At 43.2% G+C, this 17,484-nt stretch overlaps 1 protein-coding gene across 15 annotated transcripts in view; it reads right to left on the reverse strand.

The window, feature by feature from the left end:
• Positions 1-2,326: 2,326 nt before the first annotated feature.
• The window catches only part of ARHGEF18 (Rho/Rac guanine nucleotide exchange factor 18), a 97,666-nt gene continuing 82,508 nt past the window's right edge, over positions 2,327-17,484 (reverse strand). For 11 of the 15 annotated variants that reach the window (XM_074300457.1, XM_074300436.1, XM_074300475.1 and 8 more), the window contains 9 exons: positions 16,115-16,309; positions 15,131-15,277; positions 14,456-14,580; positions 13,639-13,695; positions 10,731-10,778; positions 10,106-10,573; positions 8,540-8,864; positions 6,959-7,081; positions 6,344-6,860 (listed from right to left, as the gene is read on the reverse strand). In XM_074300457.1, the coding sequence (XP_074156558.1) occupies positions 6,709-6,860; positions 6,959-7,081; positions 8,540-8,864; positions 10,106-10,573; positions 10,731-10,778; positions 13,639-13,695; positions 14,456-14,580; positions 15,131-15,277; positions 16,115-16,309 (1,640 nt within the window). In that variant the 3' untranslated portion in view covers positions 6,344-6,708. Of the gene's footprint in view, positions 6,861-6,958; positions 7,082-8,539; positions 8,865-10,105; positions 10,574-10,730; positions 10,779-13,638; positions 13,696-14,455; positions 14,581-15,130; positions 15,278-16,114; positions 16,310-17,484 lie in introns of all 15 variants that reach the window. The other 4 variants (XM_074300390.1, XM_074300381.1, XM_074300371.1 and 1 more) reach the window with 1 other exon arrangement.

Consider the following 17,484-nt stretch of genomic DNA (forward strand, 5'->3'; position numbering starts at 1 on the left):
TGAATATCACCTCACACTGTTGATAATTTTGGATCCCCAGGACAAACAACCTCTGCGCTCAGCTTTTTTTCCCCCAATATTTATTTTTTTTTTTTGTGTTAAACGTGGTAAAAATATGTCAATCCAATATAGGCATATGTACTTATACAATTATCTTACTGCACAAGAAAAATCAGATCAAAAAGGAAATAAAACAAGGAAAATAATATTCAAACAAATAAATATAACAAAACAAGTGAAAATGGTCTGTTATGGTGTACACTCAATTCCCACAGTCCTCTCTAGGTATAGATGGCTGATTTCATAAGATCATTGCAATTGGTCTGAGTCATCTCATTGTTGAAGAGAGCCATGTCCCTCAGGATTGATCATTTTATAATCTTGCTGCCGTGTACAATAATCTCCTGGTTCTGCTCATTTCACTTAGCATCAGTTCATATAACTTTCCCCAGGCCTCTCTGAAATCATCCTGCTCAAGCTATTAAAAACTTTTGAATTCCAAATTCTATCTTCCCTCCAGCCCTCTCCCCCTTCTGACAGTAATCAGAGATTCTGAGCCTCAGTTATCAAACCTGTAGAAATGGGGATAATCATAGCTTCTGACACATAGGGTTCAATGAATAAGGTGAGATAATCTGTAAACCTGAAAGCACTTCTTTCCTCCTATAATTTAGCCTGCAATCTAGAGCTAACGAGCTCCTGAGTTTAGAGGGGAGGCGCTTCAGAGCAGAGCAGTCCCATGGCTGAAGACACTGGGCCCAGCCTGCTGCCCATGTAGGGGCCATGTGTTCCTAGATGCGTCTTCCTTAATCAGCTGACATTTACACATACAGCTCTAACCCCCTCCACTTTACAGAGGAGGAAAGTGAGGCTGTGCTTCATGTTATTAAACTCTCATGTTTTAGCAGAACCTTGTCTCAAAACAGGAGAGCACGCTAGTTTTGGGGGCCTGATGTCCCCAAACTGCTCCTTGAATCCGGTTCAGCCTATGCCAGAGCACCATGGATGGGCTGCTTTCCTGAGAGGATAATGCAGGGGTTCCTGGTCCTTTTTGTGGGTTCTCTGCTTTGTTTCCCAGCTATCTTTTTAGCATAAAGACTAAAGTTTTCCCCCCTACAAGGACCCTTATCCACTAGCAAGAGCCACAGGCATGGTACTTTCCTTTTGCCTTTTATGCCCGGTCCCCTATACTTTCCCCCACATGAAGTCATTAATATCTGGTTTGATGTAAGATCTCTAACACTCACTCCTTGCTGAGCCCCTATCCTCCCCATTCAAAGGTGCCGGGCTGGCTTCTAGAAAGGTGTTTGTTTCTTCAATTTATTAGCCTTCCCTGAACAAACTTTCATTTTAGCTACTTCTCATCCAATATTGTCATTGATTTTATGTAGTTGTGCTTATGTGTGGCAATCCCCCAATGGAGGTCCCTGAGTCTTATTTTCCTTCTTCAAAACTGAGAGGCTTGAAGTATCAAAGAATGCTGGATTTGGGTTTGAAATTAGGGGTATAAATTATGTTGTAAAAGGGCAAGTAAATAAGTGATAGTTTCTAGATTCACAAATCCAAATGCAGCATTGATTTTTTTTATTATTTCATCACAAGCGACACACTGAACCAATTAGAAGTTTTAAACTAAGACATTATACCCATTAAAATATAAACTATATCCCAATAGGACTTGTAGTTGATCACTGGCAGATAGTACTTGTGAAGGAGGCACAGTGTTTTGGTCTTGTCATTTGACTTTTCTTAATGGCTGAGTTTTGCATGTGAATCTCATTTTAAAAATGATTTCTCTGTAAATGTACTTTTTAAAAAATGGGGACAATAACGCTCAAATATTGCCAGAGCATAATTGATGTAGAGACATCAATTAATGAGTGAATATCAAGCAGTTTGTAAAACATAAACATCAGCTTTCATTATTACAATACAGTAGCTATTTCACTTTTATTGAATTTCACCAAATCTAAGATAAAATCTTCCCATCAAAGTGGCCTAAGGTCGGAGCACTATTAGAATTCAATCAGGCTTGAATAGCACAGTGATGGCTCATGGAATAGTCATCATAAAGCCTGGAGACTTCCAGTGCCACTAAATTGGGAAGAGGTTATGGAAGGACAAACTTCACATTATAAGGTATGGGTGGGTAGTGAAGAAGTCCCCAGCCCCAAATTCATTCATCTATTTAAGTATCCAATATGTAATTGTCACATGTATGGTAGCAGGGGTCATACCTTAGGTACAGCCTTATACAGGACCCAACAGAAGGCAATCAATAAATGATTTTTTAAGAACATTTAGAAAATAATAACAGGCAAAGAAATACAAATTTGAAAGATTTAAGAACTCTAATCAATACAATAATTAAGTGTGTTTCCAGAGTACTGAAGAAGTCTGCTGCTCACCTCCTGACCCAGGTGATAAACACACCCATAACAGAATGGGGCTCAAGGTAGAAATTTGTTTTGAGTGCTTTCATAAGTTTTCTTTTTTCCCCTGGGATGTGTGTGGGTGAATTAATTTTTTGTTAATTAAAAAGGAGAAAATAGATTTGCCCAAGTTTGGAGGTGCAGTATTCTAGCTTTGTCACTACCTTAAAATAGCCTCTCAAAGGAAAACTTTTGTGTCTGCACTGATCACAAATGCATCCCATCCCAGACCGGGAGGGAATGGAGGATGGACAAGCTGGAGGCAGCCTATAGCACCATGAGAGTGTGCAATCCCAGCTCTCTACCCAGCTAAATCCAGTTGAGACCACAAGCTCAACCATTCCTTGGCAAAGCCAGTCTTTCAGAGCAATATGAAACTGATACTCAAACACATTTTAACTTGAGACACAGAACTTATTTTAGTAATTTTTTTTTTTATTGCTAGAAATCAGTACTTGGGTTCCAAGGTTGTTCTGAAATCATGCTGTCAAGAGCCAGCATAAAAAAAATTATTAAAAAACAAAAAACCCACAATAACCCCAAAACAAAACAACAAACCAGGAGGTGAACCTAAGATCACAATACAATTAACGAAGTGCACGAGTCAACAGATGTATTAACATGTGCTTAACCATCAATTTTACAAATAAAATTAGATACTAACAAGAAGTGATGGGGATACCACTGGCAGGGACATGACTATTTACAACCGTGCCTTCTAGCAGAACTGAGAAATCTCCTTAACTTCAGGGAAAAAGACAATCCTCTTGGAGGTTTGGATTGAAATCCCCTGAACCTCCTATCATGATTATTCACGAGATCACAAAGTCACTAGACTGGAACTAAAACTAAACAGCATCAAACTATCACAGCTCAGTAAAGAATTATTACGTGAGCGCAGCAACAGAATTACAGACAAGTCATTTTCCTTCCAAGATCAAATTCAAAGTAAACATTTCTAAAGTGCTCCAAATACTTCAGTACAAAAAATATAAAACACTGATTATAAACATGGCACAATGAAATTTAATGTGTAGTACATATATTTCAAAGGGCAATGAGAATCACTGATAGAAAGGGTTTTTTAAAATGGTAAAAACAGTTTTTCTCTCTCAGAACTTCACTTGCTGGGCAGGACCTGTCCCCGTAACAAACTGAAATCAAAGCTGACTCATGATTGTATAATCGTTCTTTTAAGGAGAGGAGATAGGTAGAGACAAGATCCCAAGTGTTAGGGACTCATTTCTGGGCTGACAGCAAACAATGTTCCAAGTGCCAGAAAGGTTTCCCTTATTAGAGTGAAGGTGAGAAGGAAGAAGGTTTCTGCTTTTGGTCCCTTCTGCAAGTTCATGTGGGGAAAGTTTCAGCAAAAGCAGAACCTCACTTCCCTGCCCTCTCAGGTAAAGCTCAGGTGTGCTGGGGGAAGAAGATCTCTTCATGGTGCCATGCTGGTAGATGCAGCAAGACCACAAGGGCCACCCAGTCCTTATGTGGGGGGTGGGAGGGGAGGTCCACAGAACCACAGGGAACAAAAGGGACTACAGTCGAAGGATGCTTTAGGAAAGACAGACTACCTCATTCTGGCACCAAGAGCTCTCCTTTCTCTGGCCCGCTTTCTCCCCACCTTCCATGGGGCCTAGATGCAGCATCAATGGCAGAACCCCTCAATCAGGACAGGACCTGGACAGCAGGCACCTGACCACGTCCCCCTTGTAGTAAGGAGACAGAGGAACCCGACTAGGCCCTAGAAGGAGCCCCTTCTGGAAGCAACTTCTTTCCTATTATCTAGCCTATCTGGCTTTGAACAACTGAATTTGTGAATCTGATTTTGATTCAAAGAACTGAAAGATCTCTTCCCAGCTCCATTGACAAATCTATTGTGGAACCCATGTGCATGCGTGTTTAGGGCTGGACTTCCCTTTGAGTATGGGTTGATAATAAGGAGACAGTAGACGCTTATATGACCTTCATCAGGCCCCAGAGGAGCCTGGACTTGCCGGAAACATAATTGTTCCAAAGATGAATTGAGCTCCTGCCATAGGGCCTACAACTTTTATTGTGGGCTGACAATTACAGTGATTAAACTCTTCAGTTGTCCTTAAATTGGAGGTCTGGGGAAATGAGTTGGGACTCTTCCCTGGATATGACAGATTACAGTCCAAACCCCCCAAAGCTAGAATAGCCAGCCATCAGCCTGGCAAGTCCCACACCAGACCCTCTGAGGAGGCATCTGCAAGTCCAGAGTTTGGGCCAAAGCTGCAATACGGCTGTAGATGGAAGCCGAAAGAAATGATGTCTAACCCCCCCCCCCCCAAACATTAGATTTTAAAGGTATTTTCTCCTCAGGTGTCCAAAAGAACCATAGGCAAACAGTTTCATTTCCATGACACTGAGCTGGGATTAATTTAGAGAGACACTTGATTCAAATCTAGCCTCTGCTATTTACTCCCAGTGTTGGCCAGTTTCCTCACTGGTGAGGTTGAGCTAATGTGTTTCTGGTCACTTCCAGTTACAAACTACGAAGAGAGGAAAGAACTTCACACCAACAGCACTTTACTGTAAATCACCTTTCCCAATAGCATCATTTTTATGCTAGCCACCAACACTTTCCTGGCACCCAGATTCTCTCTACAGGAGACTTCAAATCATTTGCCAGCTCTTTTGGACAGATGAGAGAGTATGTATTGGTTACATGGCTCCTTAACCGCTGAGAATCAAAACAAAATGTTTCTTTGTTTCCTGCCGCTTTGTTCAGCTATTACTAACTATTCATCTTTAACGACAATATTCTAAGACTAATACAAAAAAAAAAAAAAAAAAAAAAAAAGCATTTGTCCCCATTTCAGAGCTAGACCGGGTCACTTCCTAAGGACGACTAGCCCGGTATGTAACCCACACATTCTGCTTCTCCAGGGGGCAAAGGTGGAGGATGGGACACACAAAGAAGTTGCTGTTGCTAAGAAGCAGCTTCATGGCCCAAGAGCTCGGTTTCCCCGGGTTGCCTTATGCTACCTGCTGAGGACCTGCAGCTTCTACACTTCCCAGGACAACACCAGCTCCGCCTCAGGTAAACCCCAGGCATTCATCTGCAGAAGCATTGTCCCCCTACTGTGGAGTCCGTGACAATCAGAACCCCCCAACAAGGACTCGGCGCCATGCTGCCATAAACACACACTGCTGTCTGAACAGCCAAGTTCATTTTCTTCACCATATCAAATTCAGAATGAGGAGATTCCAAAGTAATAATACAACGATTTGCCAATGAGAACTCCATTTTGTTACATGTGTCTAGATGTTGCTGCTCATCTGTGGAGACAGCCACCTGCATGGTAACCAACGCCACCGCTGGCAGGGCTCCCGCTGTAACAACCTCAGTCACGTTACAGAAGGATTATTGAAGACAGTAACCTATTGCACTCTCAACCTTGCTAATAACTTTTTTTAGATTTAGCATCTTCATCAATGATCAGGAAAATATCCCAATCTTAGGTTCACTATGAACCAACAAATAATTTGCTTTGGGAATCTACACCACACCCAGCAAAGCCTCAGAAGCAGAGACGAGCTTAAGGCTCCTTTTCCGAAGATGGACAGCATTGACAACCTGTCTGGGCAGTCAAGAAGGTGGGCTGCTAGCACCACCTCTCCCAGAATGGACACATTTCCTAAGTTGGCCTCCAGGGCCTTAAAATTATTACTTGGTCTCCTGTACTCCAGATCCGCCTGCCAGCTCACGCACAGGCCGAGAATCCCAGGACCTAACTGTTTTCTGAAACTACATCTAATGGCCACCAGCTCTGTAAAACCAGATTGAAAATAGATTTCTCTCTTATTCAAATGGGGTCCTATTATTTAGAATAGCTCCTTAGTTCATTTATAGTTCAACTTCCAATTAAAACTTTTTTCTAAAAAAAAAAAAAAAAAAAGAGATTAAAAACTTTATCAGGGAATCACTGCAAATTCACCAAAAAGAGCATATTATGGTGGATGGCAACATATCCATAGATTTGGAATTGAGACACCCAGGCCATGTTCGAGTCCATAGTGGTTTTGCCTGAAAAAGAGACAAGCGGGTGCCCACGTTGTCCCCATGACCCCTGTGGAGTCCCCAGGTGGGAGCTGACCATGTAAAAGAAAACCTGGCTTCATCTGAAGCGGATGTCGTTCTGGAGATGACAAGAGACGCCAATCAGCACTGGCCCTCTTGTTGTCCTGGAGACTCCATGGAAACGCTCTCCAAGAGGATGGCACCAGGTGCACCCTGCACAACAGCAGTTCAAAAAAAGATAACATCTTCCTTGTTGGCGTCGTCTTCGGAGGTGGGCCGCACGGGCGGCTGGATTGGGGGCGAGAGGTGCGGGGCGCTGCTCGGCCTGAACATGTTTCCTGAGCCCAGAGAAGAGATCTCCGAGGTCTGGATGTCTGACTCTGAAAAACACCAGATCTTTAGTCAGCAATCGCCTTTGTCCCAGGAGCTCCCCCAGAAAACCTTCATCAGCCCGCGGCCGCTTCCCCCAAGGCCTTACCCTGATGCACGATGACGCTCTGGCCTATCAGGACAGGACCCAAGGCTTGGCGGGCTTTCATAGTGTTTTCTTCTTTGCCCATAAACTTGCTGAGCATCAGCTGCTGTTTTAGGTCAAAGGAGGCTGGGGAGGAAAAGGAGAGGGATTTGCAGGGGGGCCCTTTCAGATGACCTCCGCCCTTCCTGGCCTCCCATGGCTAGGGCTCCATGAAGACCAGATGGGAACCCTTTCAATGACTCTCTGCCACACCCAAGCCGAGGTGGAAGAAAGGGAGCACATGTAGCTCCTTTCACCATCCATGAGGCCATATTCCACCAGGCCAAGTCAGGAGTCATTCACCCACTGCAGAAGCCCCTCCTGAATCTGTCTCACTTGCATAAGACAAAGCATATAAGGTTCCCTGGACTAGAGTTCTGTGCTGGAACCTACTGGTGGCTGTTGTAGTCTTTCTTTCCCTTTCTCCCCCCAGCAATCAGGCTTGCCCAGGGTCATATAGCTAGAAAGTGTTAAGGAGCTCAAGTCCTCCTGATTCAGGGCTGGTGCTCTACTCACTGCACCACCTAGCTACTCTGTTATAGTCTTTCAATTCTGGTTTCTGGGGGACACAGTCTTGCCATTCCTCTCCTCACCACCAGCAGTAATTGTATCCTAACAATCTACCTTATGCATGTCTCAAATGAGACAAAAGCCTTAGGAACAAGAAGCTATGAGCCAGGGCTTCCTCCGCAGGCTGCCTCCCCAATGGGAGGGAAGATCAGGCTATCATCTTCTTTTTCATTTGTGAGCTGACCCCACTAAATCCAACTCTGCTTGGGGAACCACAAGACAAGGGCTGCATCAGCCCAGCCACACTTGCTCAGGGGCCCGACCTTGGCCAGGAGCCAAGAGGCATCACTCTGCCCTGTGGCCACGGAGAAGGCAGCCTCCTGAGCCGGCCTGTCTGGAACACAGCTAAGGAGGAATTCTCAGGAGAGGCTTTCACAAAGTAGCCACATTGTGGCTTTAGTCTTGCCTCTCACTGGCAGAGATCACAACCTTAAATTAAATCTCAGTGACAAATATAGCTTTAGCTTCTATTTTTACAATTGTAAAAGCTGATTCAGTGCCTGAGACTTAGGTTAGCTTGTCTGAGGACTTCCCACTCTTACAAATACCTCCCCCTCCTTCTTAGTGATCAAGACAAAAAAAAGAGATATCTCTAAATGGGGAACCTAGTAGGGTACCAGGTTAAAAGGTTCCCTTTTCTCTTCAAAGCTCTTCTTTTAAAGAATAAGCCTATTTCAATCTGTTACTGATCAAGATTCCCAATTAACTATATTCAACAATCACAATGATTTTCAATTCTTCTCCAGCTACTTCACTGCCCAATAGTGACTGGTTCCTCCTCTACCCCAGGAAAATGGCCAATGAGCCTCCTCAGGTTCAGTGGGGAAGAGGACACCGGGTATTAGTCACCAGCTGGGGTCACCAACAGGGAGCCCAATCCCCCTCCCGCCAGGCTGCCCAAACTGTCTAAAGGGCTTTGTGCTCTGTACATTCTGAGAGCACTGGGAGGAGAGGGGGCGGGATACCAACACTCACTGGAGCTGTCGGAGCGCTGGGAGGCTTTGCTTTTCCCCCCTTTCTCTTTACTCCCTTTTGTGAGCACGGCCAGCTTGGTGGGGATCTGCTGCTGGACGGCAGCTTGCTTCTGGATCTGGTTAGTGGCACTCAGGAGCTGGATCGGCACATCGCTCTTCACCAGGCGACCTTCTGCGGCTGTGCTGTCCCGACGAACCACCTCGGGGCGCTCCACGTAGTCAGAACTGCACAGCAGGGTGCTGGTCCTCACTAGGGGCTTGGCCAGCTGCACAGCCCCCTCAAGGCCTTCACCGTTGAAACTCGAGGAGGTGCTCAGGGCGTGGCCCTACAAGAGAAAAGTCCACTGACTCAGCCGGAGCAATCAGGGCCATCCCCAGCACATCAGGAAAGGCTGCCTCAAGGCAGAACCCCAAATCCCTGCAGCTCTTCTGAGTGGCAGTTAACCTCTCCATCTAATACCTGGTAGTACAGCTTCTAGAGTATATGTCCTCTTTCCTGAACTGAAGCGATGGACAGGGACCAGGATTTGTATCCTTTCAGGGGCTAGACACTCCAAAATTTTGGATAAGAGAATTTTCCCCTAGGATTCTTCAGGACATTCAGACTATGCTCTGGTTCACTTCAATAATTGTTGACTAATAAACTTTAAGATTCTGTGATTCATTTTCCAGATCTCTTATTACTTAGGACTTCTTTCTTAAGCCAGCTTTTCTGTCATGAAACCATACTGATCCTGAGCTAGAAGGGATCTTAACATGAATCCCTTCACTAGCAAACAAGTCTGCCAAATGACAAAATTAATGATAAAATTTTACACCACATTAATTTGACGGTTAATGTACATTTAGAAAAGGAAAGTATGGTCACAAAGCAACAGTGTGGCAGATCCCCTCTAAGCTTGATCTGCTCATGAAAGAAAGGTGGGCAGCCACTGCTGTGGGCAGTCATGTGTTTGCCCTTAGAGCAGAACAACCTACTTCCTTGTATCCCATTGTTACTAAATTGATAAAACAAGGGAATGTGGCAGCTACAGTGTGACTAGATATTTAGCAAAGCAAGTGATGATACAAGTACATGGATTTGGAACTGGCTGAGTGGCTGGGCCCAAAGAATTTTATGGAAGGTGGTTTTCGGTGGTGGGGCCCAAGGATATATGCTATTTAATATCTTCATCAACAACTTGAATAAAGTCACATCAGATATATACATATGACAAAAAGCTAGAAGGACTGGCTGACACATTGGATGACAAGGTAAGGATTTAAAAACTACCCTACATCAAAAGATCAATGAGTCAACAATGGGAAATAGCAATTAGTCTCTATCCTGAACTTGCGCAATTAACCTTTTTAAATATACATATAGTATGACTTTTCAAATTTCATAATAGATTCAGTTTTAGTACTTCTTTCCACCAAAGTAATTCTATTGTCAAAACCAGAAATTTCTGTCTGTACCTGAAGAGAAAAAGTTCAATATTCAGCCAAAGAACAGTATGAAGAATTACCTCTTCCCAAGTCTTCTCAACTCAAAACCAAACCCTCTAAAAGAACATGAGTGCCTCACCTCCAGCCCTTCGGGAGGTATTGTGCCAGGCATGGTGTTCTGCTTCTTTAATTTTTTCAGAAGTTCAAGCCGCTCCTTTTCCTTCTCCACAGCTCGCTGGGACTCACGGAGCCTCTCCAGGTCATGCTGGTAGGCCTCACGCTGCCGGTCCAGTTCCTCTTTGTCCTGGGTCAGCCGCTCTCTGAACTGTTGGGACTCACTCTCCCGCTCCTGCAGCCGGGCTTCAGTGTATTCCAGTTCTTTCTGCTGCCGGCTGCGCTCACGCTCCCAGCGTTGCTGTTCCTGCTTGAGTTGGTTCTGAAGCTTCTGTACATTGGCGAGTTCTTCTCTCTGCTTCTCAAAGTTCCGCTGTTTCTCTTGTTCTAACAGGAAGTTTCCACGTGTTGACTGCAGTCTACATTGCTTTTCTCGGTCCAGGATTGTGGCCCTCTGCATTTCAATGTAGCTGTCCTGCTGAGCAACCACTGCCTGAAAGACCCAGCACAAAGTCATGTCAGAGAGACTCAGGACAGCAGAGGCCTCCGCTAAACAAGATAGGGTTTCTGTCACCAAAAAATGATTAAAAACTATGGCTTCTCTTGGATTAATTATATTAATTATGCCTTTTCTAAATACCCATGCTTACCTGAAGATTGGAAAGCAGCTTTGATAGTGTGTGTATTCTCTTTAAAAGCTGAGGAAAAAAGAAAAGAAAGGTTTTTTAGAAGAAAATATCATTGGCTTGAATCTGTATTTAAGTAGAGGAGGAAAAACAACAATGAACATTTATCAAGTCACTACTGTTGGCTGTTGATGATGCTACAAATTTAGATAGAGTCTAGCAGAAAAATAAGTCATCCACTGCCCCATGAAAGTCTAAGTGCCCTTAGTGATACGGTGAAGTCATCACTGATCAAAGGGATCAGGGAAGGTATATAAAAAGAGGTGGCAGTTGATGTGGGCTAGAGGAAGAGGGCAAGCATTACAGGTACAAGAACTCGAGGCACCTGGGAGAGCACGATGCACATTTTCAAGTTTAGACTCAAGTCTGGCTTTAAGGGGAAGCAGAGTGTAAGAAAGAGTAACAAAGCAAAGCTGGAAAGAGAGAATAGTGGGTGCCACAGGATAGAAAGCCTTGCCCATTGGGCACAAATGCTGGAACTGAGTGCAGCCATTATCAGAACAATGAGATCTAGGCATAAAGAGATGCTTCTGGGATATGGAGAAAGGCTGGGCTGTAGCACAGATGAAGGGGAGATGGGAAATTCGCGTTCAGTTGGCTGATAATAAGAACTTTTTCTAACTAGGATGGGAGTAGAGGGATGATGCAGAATATGCTGTGGTGATGAAATCAGAAGGCCTTCGTGAGATACAAGGGGCAAAGATAAAAAGGGAAATTGGGTGAACAGACGTATCTAACAGAAACAGTGATAGGAGGGAGAAATAAGTTTAAGTTTGGTTTAGGACATCCTAGTAGATGAAGAAAAATCTTACAAGAAGTTTTTAAACCAATACTAGAGAGAGCATAGGAATAAATGGTTTTTCTTAAAAATGATAAGTAGTGTCTATCTAAAACCATCAGCAAGCATTATAGGTAATGGGGAACAGCTTAGAAACATTTCCAGAAAGATCAGGGATGAAACGATTGCTCATTATCACCATTATTATTCAATATTGTACTAGAAATGTTAGCTTTATAGGATGAATACCCAGAAGCTTGGAGAGACTTACATGAACTGATGCTAAGTGAAATGAGCAGAACCAGGAGATCATTACACACTTCAACAATAATATTACATGATGATCAATTCTGATGGACGCAGCTCTCTTCAACAATGAGAGGATCCAAATCAGTTCCAATTGATCAGTGATGAACAGAACCAGTTGACCCCAGCATAAGGACACTGGGAAATGAGTGTGGACCACAACATAGCATTTCCACTCTTTCTGTTGTTTGCTTGCATTTGTTTTTCTTCCCAGGTTATTTTTACCTTCTTTCTAAATCCAATTTTTCTTGTGCAACAAGATAACTGTATAAATATGTATACATATATTGTACTTAACATATACTTTAACATGTTTAACATGTATGGGGCTGCCTGCCATCTAGGGGAAAGGGTGGAGGGGAAAATTTGGAACAGAAGTGTTTGCAAGGGTCAATGTTGAAAAATTACCCATGCATATGTTTTGTCAATAAAAAGCTATTAAAAAAAAAGTTAGCTTTTAGCAGTAAGAGAAGAAAAAGAAATTGAAGGAATTAAAGTAGGTAATAAAACAAACTATAGCTCTTTGAAGATGAAATGATGATATATTTAGAGAATCCTAGACAATCAACTAAAAAACTACCAGAAACAACAATTTTAGCAAAGTTGCAAGATATAAAATAAACCCACATAAGCATCAGCATTTCTATATGTTACTGACAAAGTCCAGCTGCAAGAGATAGAGAGATCCCACTTAAAATAACTGTAGATAGCATAAAATATTTGGGAGTTTGCCAGCCAAGACAAAGCCAGCAACTATAAAAACACAATTAAAAAACACTTTTCACACAAATAAAGTTAGATTTAAACAAATGGAAGAATATCAAGTGCTCATGGGTAGGCTGAGCTAATATTAAAAAAATGACAATTCTACCTAAATTAATATACTTATTCAGTACCATATCAAAATGTCAAGATTTTACTTTATAGAGATAGAAAAAAATATTGTTTTAAAACCCTTTTAATTTAACAAGTATTTCCTACTCACTTCCTCTCTATAGAAAGAAAAAAAAAAAAACACCTTATGACAAACATGAATAGTAAAGCAAGGGCAAACTAAGGTGACACAGTGGATATATCTCTAGGCCTAGAGTCAAGATGACTCATCTTCCTAAGTTTAAATCTAGCCTTAGACACTAAGGGCAAGGCATTTAATCCTGTCTGCCTCAGTTTCCTGATCGGTAAAATAAGCTGGAGAAGGAAATCGCAAATCACTCCGGTACCTTTGCCCAAAAAATCCCAAATGGGGTCAAGAAGAGTTGGATATGACTGAAAAACAACATAATAAAGCAAAGCAGAGGTGCATATTGGCTATGTCTAAAATGCTTGTCTCAGTCTTCTGTCAGGAGATGAAATGAAGGTTGGAGTTCAGAAGAAAGGTCAAGATGAGAAATAAAGGTATAGCAATTATAGTCATAGAGCTAGAAGTTAAAGTCCTGAGATTTAAAAAGATTGTTTAAAGAGAGAATATAAAGAGATAGGCTTTTGTGTGAAAATTCACTTCCACACAGCCCCCAAAAAGACCAGGAATGAGGTAAATCTTAACCAAAAAGTAGTCAGATAGGGATTAAAAAAAGAGAAGGTGGCTAGAAAGAGGAAAAGCCATTCACTAGATTTGTCAGTGAAGTGGCAGCGACCTCTGAGAAAGCAGCTTCACTAGGGCTGGGGGAGAGCATGGGTGGTGAAGGTAGAAGAAATCAACTAGAATTGGGAAAAGACGTTGAGCAGCCTGTGGGTAAATACTGGGCTGAGCTGAATCCAATAGAGTGAGCCTTTGCTCAGGGGGAGCACCTCAGATTCCATAGTGGCTGGTGCACTGTTGTTCCAGTCTATTTGGGTTAGTTCAGCCTGAAAGAAGAACCAGAGAAAGATACAAATTAATTTCTATAACAGAAAATATATCACATTTGTTAATAAAAATGTAGCATTATACATAACATGTAATTTAGCAGAGAATATCTTATTTTCAGTTAACATCATACGTGATTATAGAGTAAATGACATCACATAATTTTAAATTTATAATTAAGAAGCCCGGGGTAATTTAAAAAGTCCTGGCCTTAGCTGCTAAGGAACTTGAGGCTAAAAAGGTTGAGGCCTGAGGTCACACTGGCAGGTAGGTCTTCTAGACTCATCAGCACTGGCCACAAGGCCGGGATTTGAGGGAGGCCCTTGAGCAGATTCAATCTCCTACCCAATTCTATTTACTCCCTTCCTCTCCCCCTGTCTCTCACTTCTATCCCTCCCAATGTCTCACTCTTTCCTTGTGCTTTCTGCAGGATCTGCTCCTCACTTAAGAAGCTTGCTTTCATTTAAAGCTTTTCCTTTCTCACTCTTTCCATTGCAGGCATTCATTGAGACCTGGTCCCCTTTCCAATACTAGTTGTGCCTTCACTCCCACCAGGTGATGTGCTGGTCTTGAGGGAGTTGGGGTTGAGGGTGGTGATACAGTGGTTTGTATACTCTATGCTCCCCATTTCCCATGTTGTTGGACTTATGCTTTAGTCTATATTCAAACAAAATTAGTTCTTTCTCTGGATGAGGATTATGTGCTTCATCATTATAAACTCAATTTTAAAACACAGAATTAAAATGAAGAAAAACCTACTGTCTGTGATCCTTCTTCAGAGTCTCCTGAAAGATCACCAAGCTGTGAGTCCGAACTGGCAAAAGGAATTCTCTGGTCTTTAAGCCAGGCATCACAATTGCAGACCTTCTTCTTAAAGCTAGCATCTTAAAAACAGACCAGAAAAAGAATCCTAAGACAGTCCCAATAAGCTACCACACAGGACAAAATCAGAGATTAAGCAGAATTCTGAATGCCAAGAGCGTGAGTTTAGTTTTTGGTCCTGAATTTCCACTTTTACTTTTACAGAGCACAGCTTCTGTCACTCAAGACAAGGGCATTAACACTGAGAGGAGCCCTGTCAAGACGGGCCAAGGAAGGACAGAGCGGAGAAGCCCAATTGGAGATGGACCTGAGAATCCTTTTGGAAACAGCTCCTGGGAAGTGCACAAGAGGAAAAGTTACCATGAAAGGGCTTTCCCGGGTCTGAAAGTGTGGTAGAGCTTGGCCCAATCAGCAATGTTTCCAAGGAAGCTTAGAGAACACCAGTAGAACAAAGGAGGCCAAAAGATAAAACCCATGTCCTCTGGGGAGGAGAGTATTCTCAGGGGGGCAGTTTAACGATCAGACAAAGAATAAGGACCGGGGCATAATTGGATCATCTGAAGAATGGACCAGTTTTCCTTCATTCTACCCCCAGCATGTCCAGTTGCTTACTTTTGTTTGGGTTTGTATTGCTGTCAAAGCCTCCGAAGGTCTCTGCTCTCCTGGGCAATGAGAGATCATCCCCAGCCCCACCATCTTCATTGTCATTTCTCAGCTGTTTATACATATGTGCATGTACCAGGTGAAGCATATTCTCAACTAGCAAAAGGAAGAGAGCCCAGAATTATTGCTGCCATAGAACAAGGTGCTCAGCTATTAGGAAAGAAACTTGGAACCTCACACTGACACAGGGACTTGAATTTGGGTATCTGATGAAACCCGTCCCTGCTAATTCTGCCAATGTCTCAACAAGGAGGAGTCACCTCGAGCACTCTATAATTTGTTTCCTTTTGAAGATGACCACTAACTATCACTAAGGTCCATATCCTGAGCTGTGTTTAGAGTAGTGTTGACAGATTTGCACTGAAATAAGCCATGCTCTCTTGCTCAATCCTTAAGAGCACACACTGGCAAGGTGGCAGGCCAAGGTTCAGGCTGTGGCCACGGAAGAGACAAAGCAAAATAATGAAATCTGATCCAGGGATGTGGCTTCATGAACACAATGCCAATTAGCCATAGATTCCATCTATCAACGCAAGCCAGTTACATTTTCTGAAATATGAATTCAGACCCATCAAAGAGAAATAGCTTTGTCAAGTGAACTTACAAGTGAAGGCATCCCCAAAGGCCAGCCCCCCTTGCCAAAGGACAGATAAGGTAAGTCTCTTCCACTTTTTAACTCAGATAAAAGAGGCTCATTCACATGGTTGCAATAAGTGCATGTTTGTGGGATGTCAGTGTATCAGACTCACAATATTCTGGATCTAGCATTACACCTCACAGCTGTGACCTTTTGTATAATGAAGGCTGTGAATTAGGTAGTCAATGACCCTCTGTCAACCCCTGTCCTGTGGTTCTAAGGAATATTTTCCTAGTCACAAGGGGTCATCATGTGTGTCCCTAGCCACCATTTGAAAGGGATCTTGTGCCACTTACCTTCAGATACTGCTGACTTCAGAATCACCTCGCCTTGCAGGTTGTTCTCTGAGGGTTCCCCTCCTCGGAAAAAGAACCTGGACTGGGAGCCGGGAGGAAGATCTTCAAAGCTGTTAATCTCAAACATTTCCAAATAAATCTGCTGTTTCTCACTGAGACTTTGAGCAATCAGCTCATCTTTCTTGCTTAAACGTTCTAAAGGAAAAAAAAAAAAGGGAGTCAAGTTAAAAATGTGTCAGTCTTTTCCATGTTAATTTATAACTCTCAAGTGCCATTGATGCTGGGGCTAAAATGAGTAAGTGTCAGCATTAAAGCTACCAGGCTAGACTAGGTTTTTCTGATAAGAGAATGTTTCAGACACAAGCATGAGGCTAGGCTGGAATACTTAATTAAAAAGCATTACTGTTTAAAAATCTTCAGGATGCTCTAAAAGTCTAGCTCATGTCCAGTTCTATTAACTGAGGTCCCGTGGGCCAGTCAATGATTCCTCTTTGAGAATAGCATAGGACTGAACTCACAGGCTGGCTGCCTAAAGAGCCGACTTGTGATTTAAGTCAGGGAGAACCACTCACATGTATGGAGCTCAGGCTTGCCAAATATTATGTTTGTTGAGGTGAAGTCAACGAAATTTCTGAGGCTGGATTTAAGCCCAATTTGGCACTCTACTTCTACTCCACCAAGTTGTCTCCCTAAAGGGCAAAGGATCCCAGTCTCTAAGGATTGCAAAAATCTAAAGACTCTCTTCAAATGCCAATGAAACAATCAGTTCTTTCCAACATGCTGTACTATCAACGCTGTCCTAGTGGCGAGGCTTTCAGAGTCAGGACACATACGTTCAACCCACATGCAGCACCCTCCCTGACATTCCACACCAGAACACCATATGATCTCCCCACTGCGCAGATAGTGGCCCTTCCACTTAGAGCAGGAACTACTCCCCCCAGCTCACTGGAGAGGTGAGTTCACAGCCCTAGGATGCTGGCTTAGTTGGGGGCGGAGTTTACTTGGTGCTACAAAGTAATGGGCCCAGCTTCACTACTGATGACAGCCACCTGGTCTTTCTGATTTCTGGCTTCTCTGAACCCTTCCTCCTTTCTCCCTGCCTGCCCACTAAACTGCCCGAGGACCGGGAGAGGAACAACCATGTCTGTCTCTTTCCTCAGGTGCTGAATTGAAACTCAACCCCAAGCTGCTGGCAACTTTTGAGAGCGACGATCGAGTCTGAGGATTTGGGTTCCAATGGAGCTCTGACACTGACTGCCTGGGGGACCCTGAGCAGGCCCCTTCACTTCTCCATGACTCCGTTTCTATAAAATGAGGGGACTGGACCAGACCCACCAGCCTCTATGCCTCAGCCCCATGTCCCCACA

This window comes from Sminthopsis crassicaudata, chromosome 1 (assembly GCF_048593235.1).
Source record: "Sminthopsis crassicaudata isolate SCR6 chromosome 1, ASM4859323v1, whole genome shotgun sequence".
NCBI classification, from domain to species: Eukaryota; Metazoa; Chordata; class Mammalia; order Dasyuromorphia; family Dasyuridae; genus Sminthopsis; species Sminthopsis crassicaudata.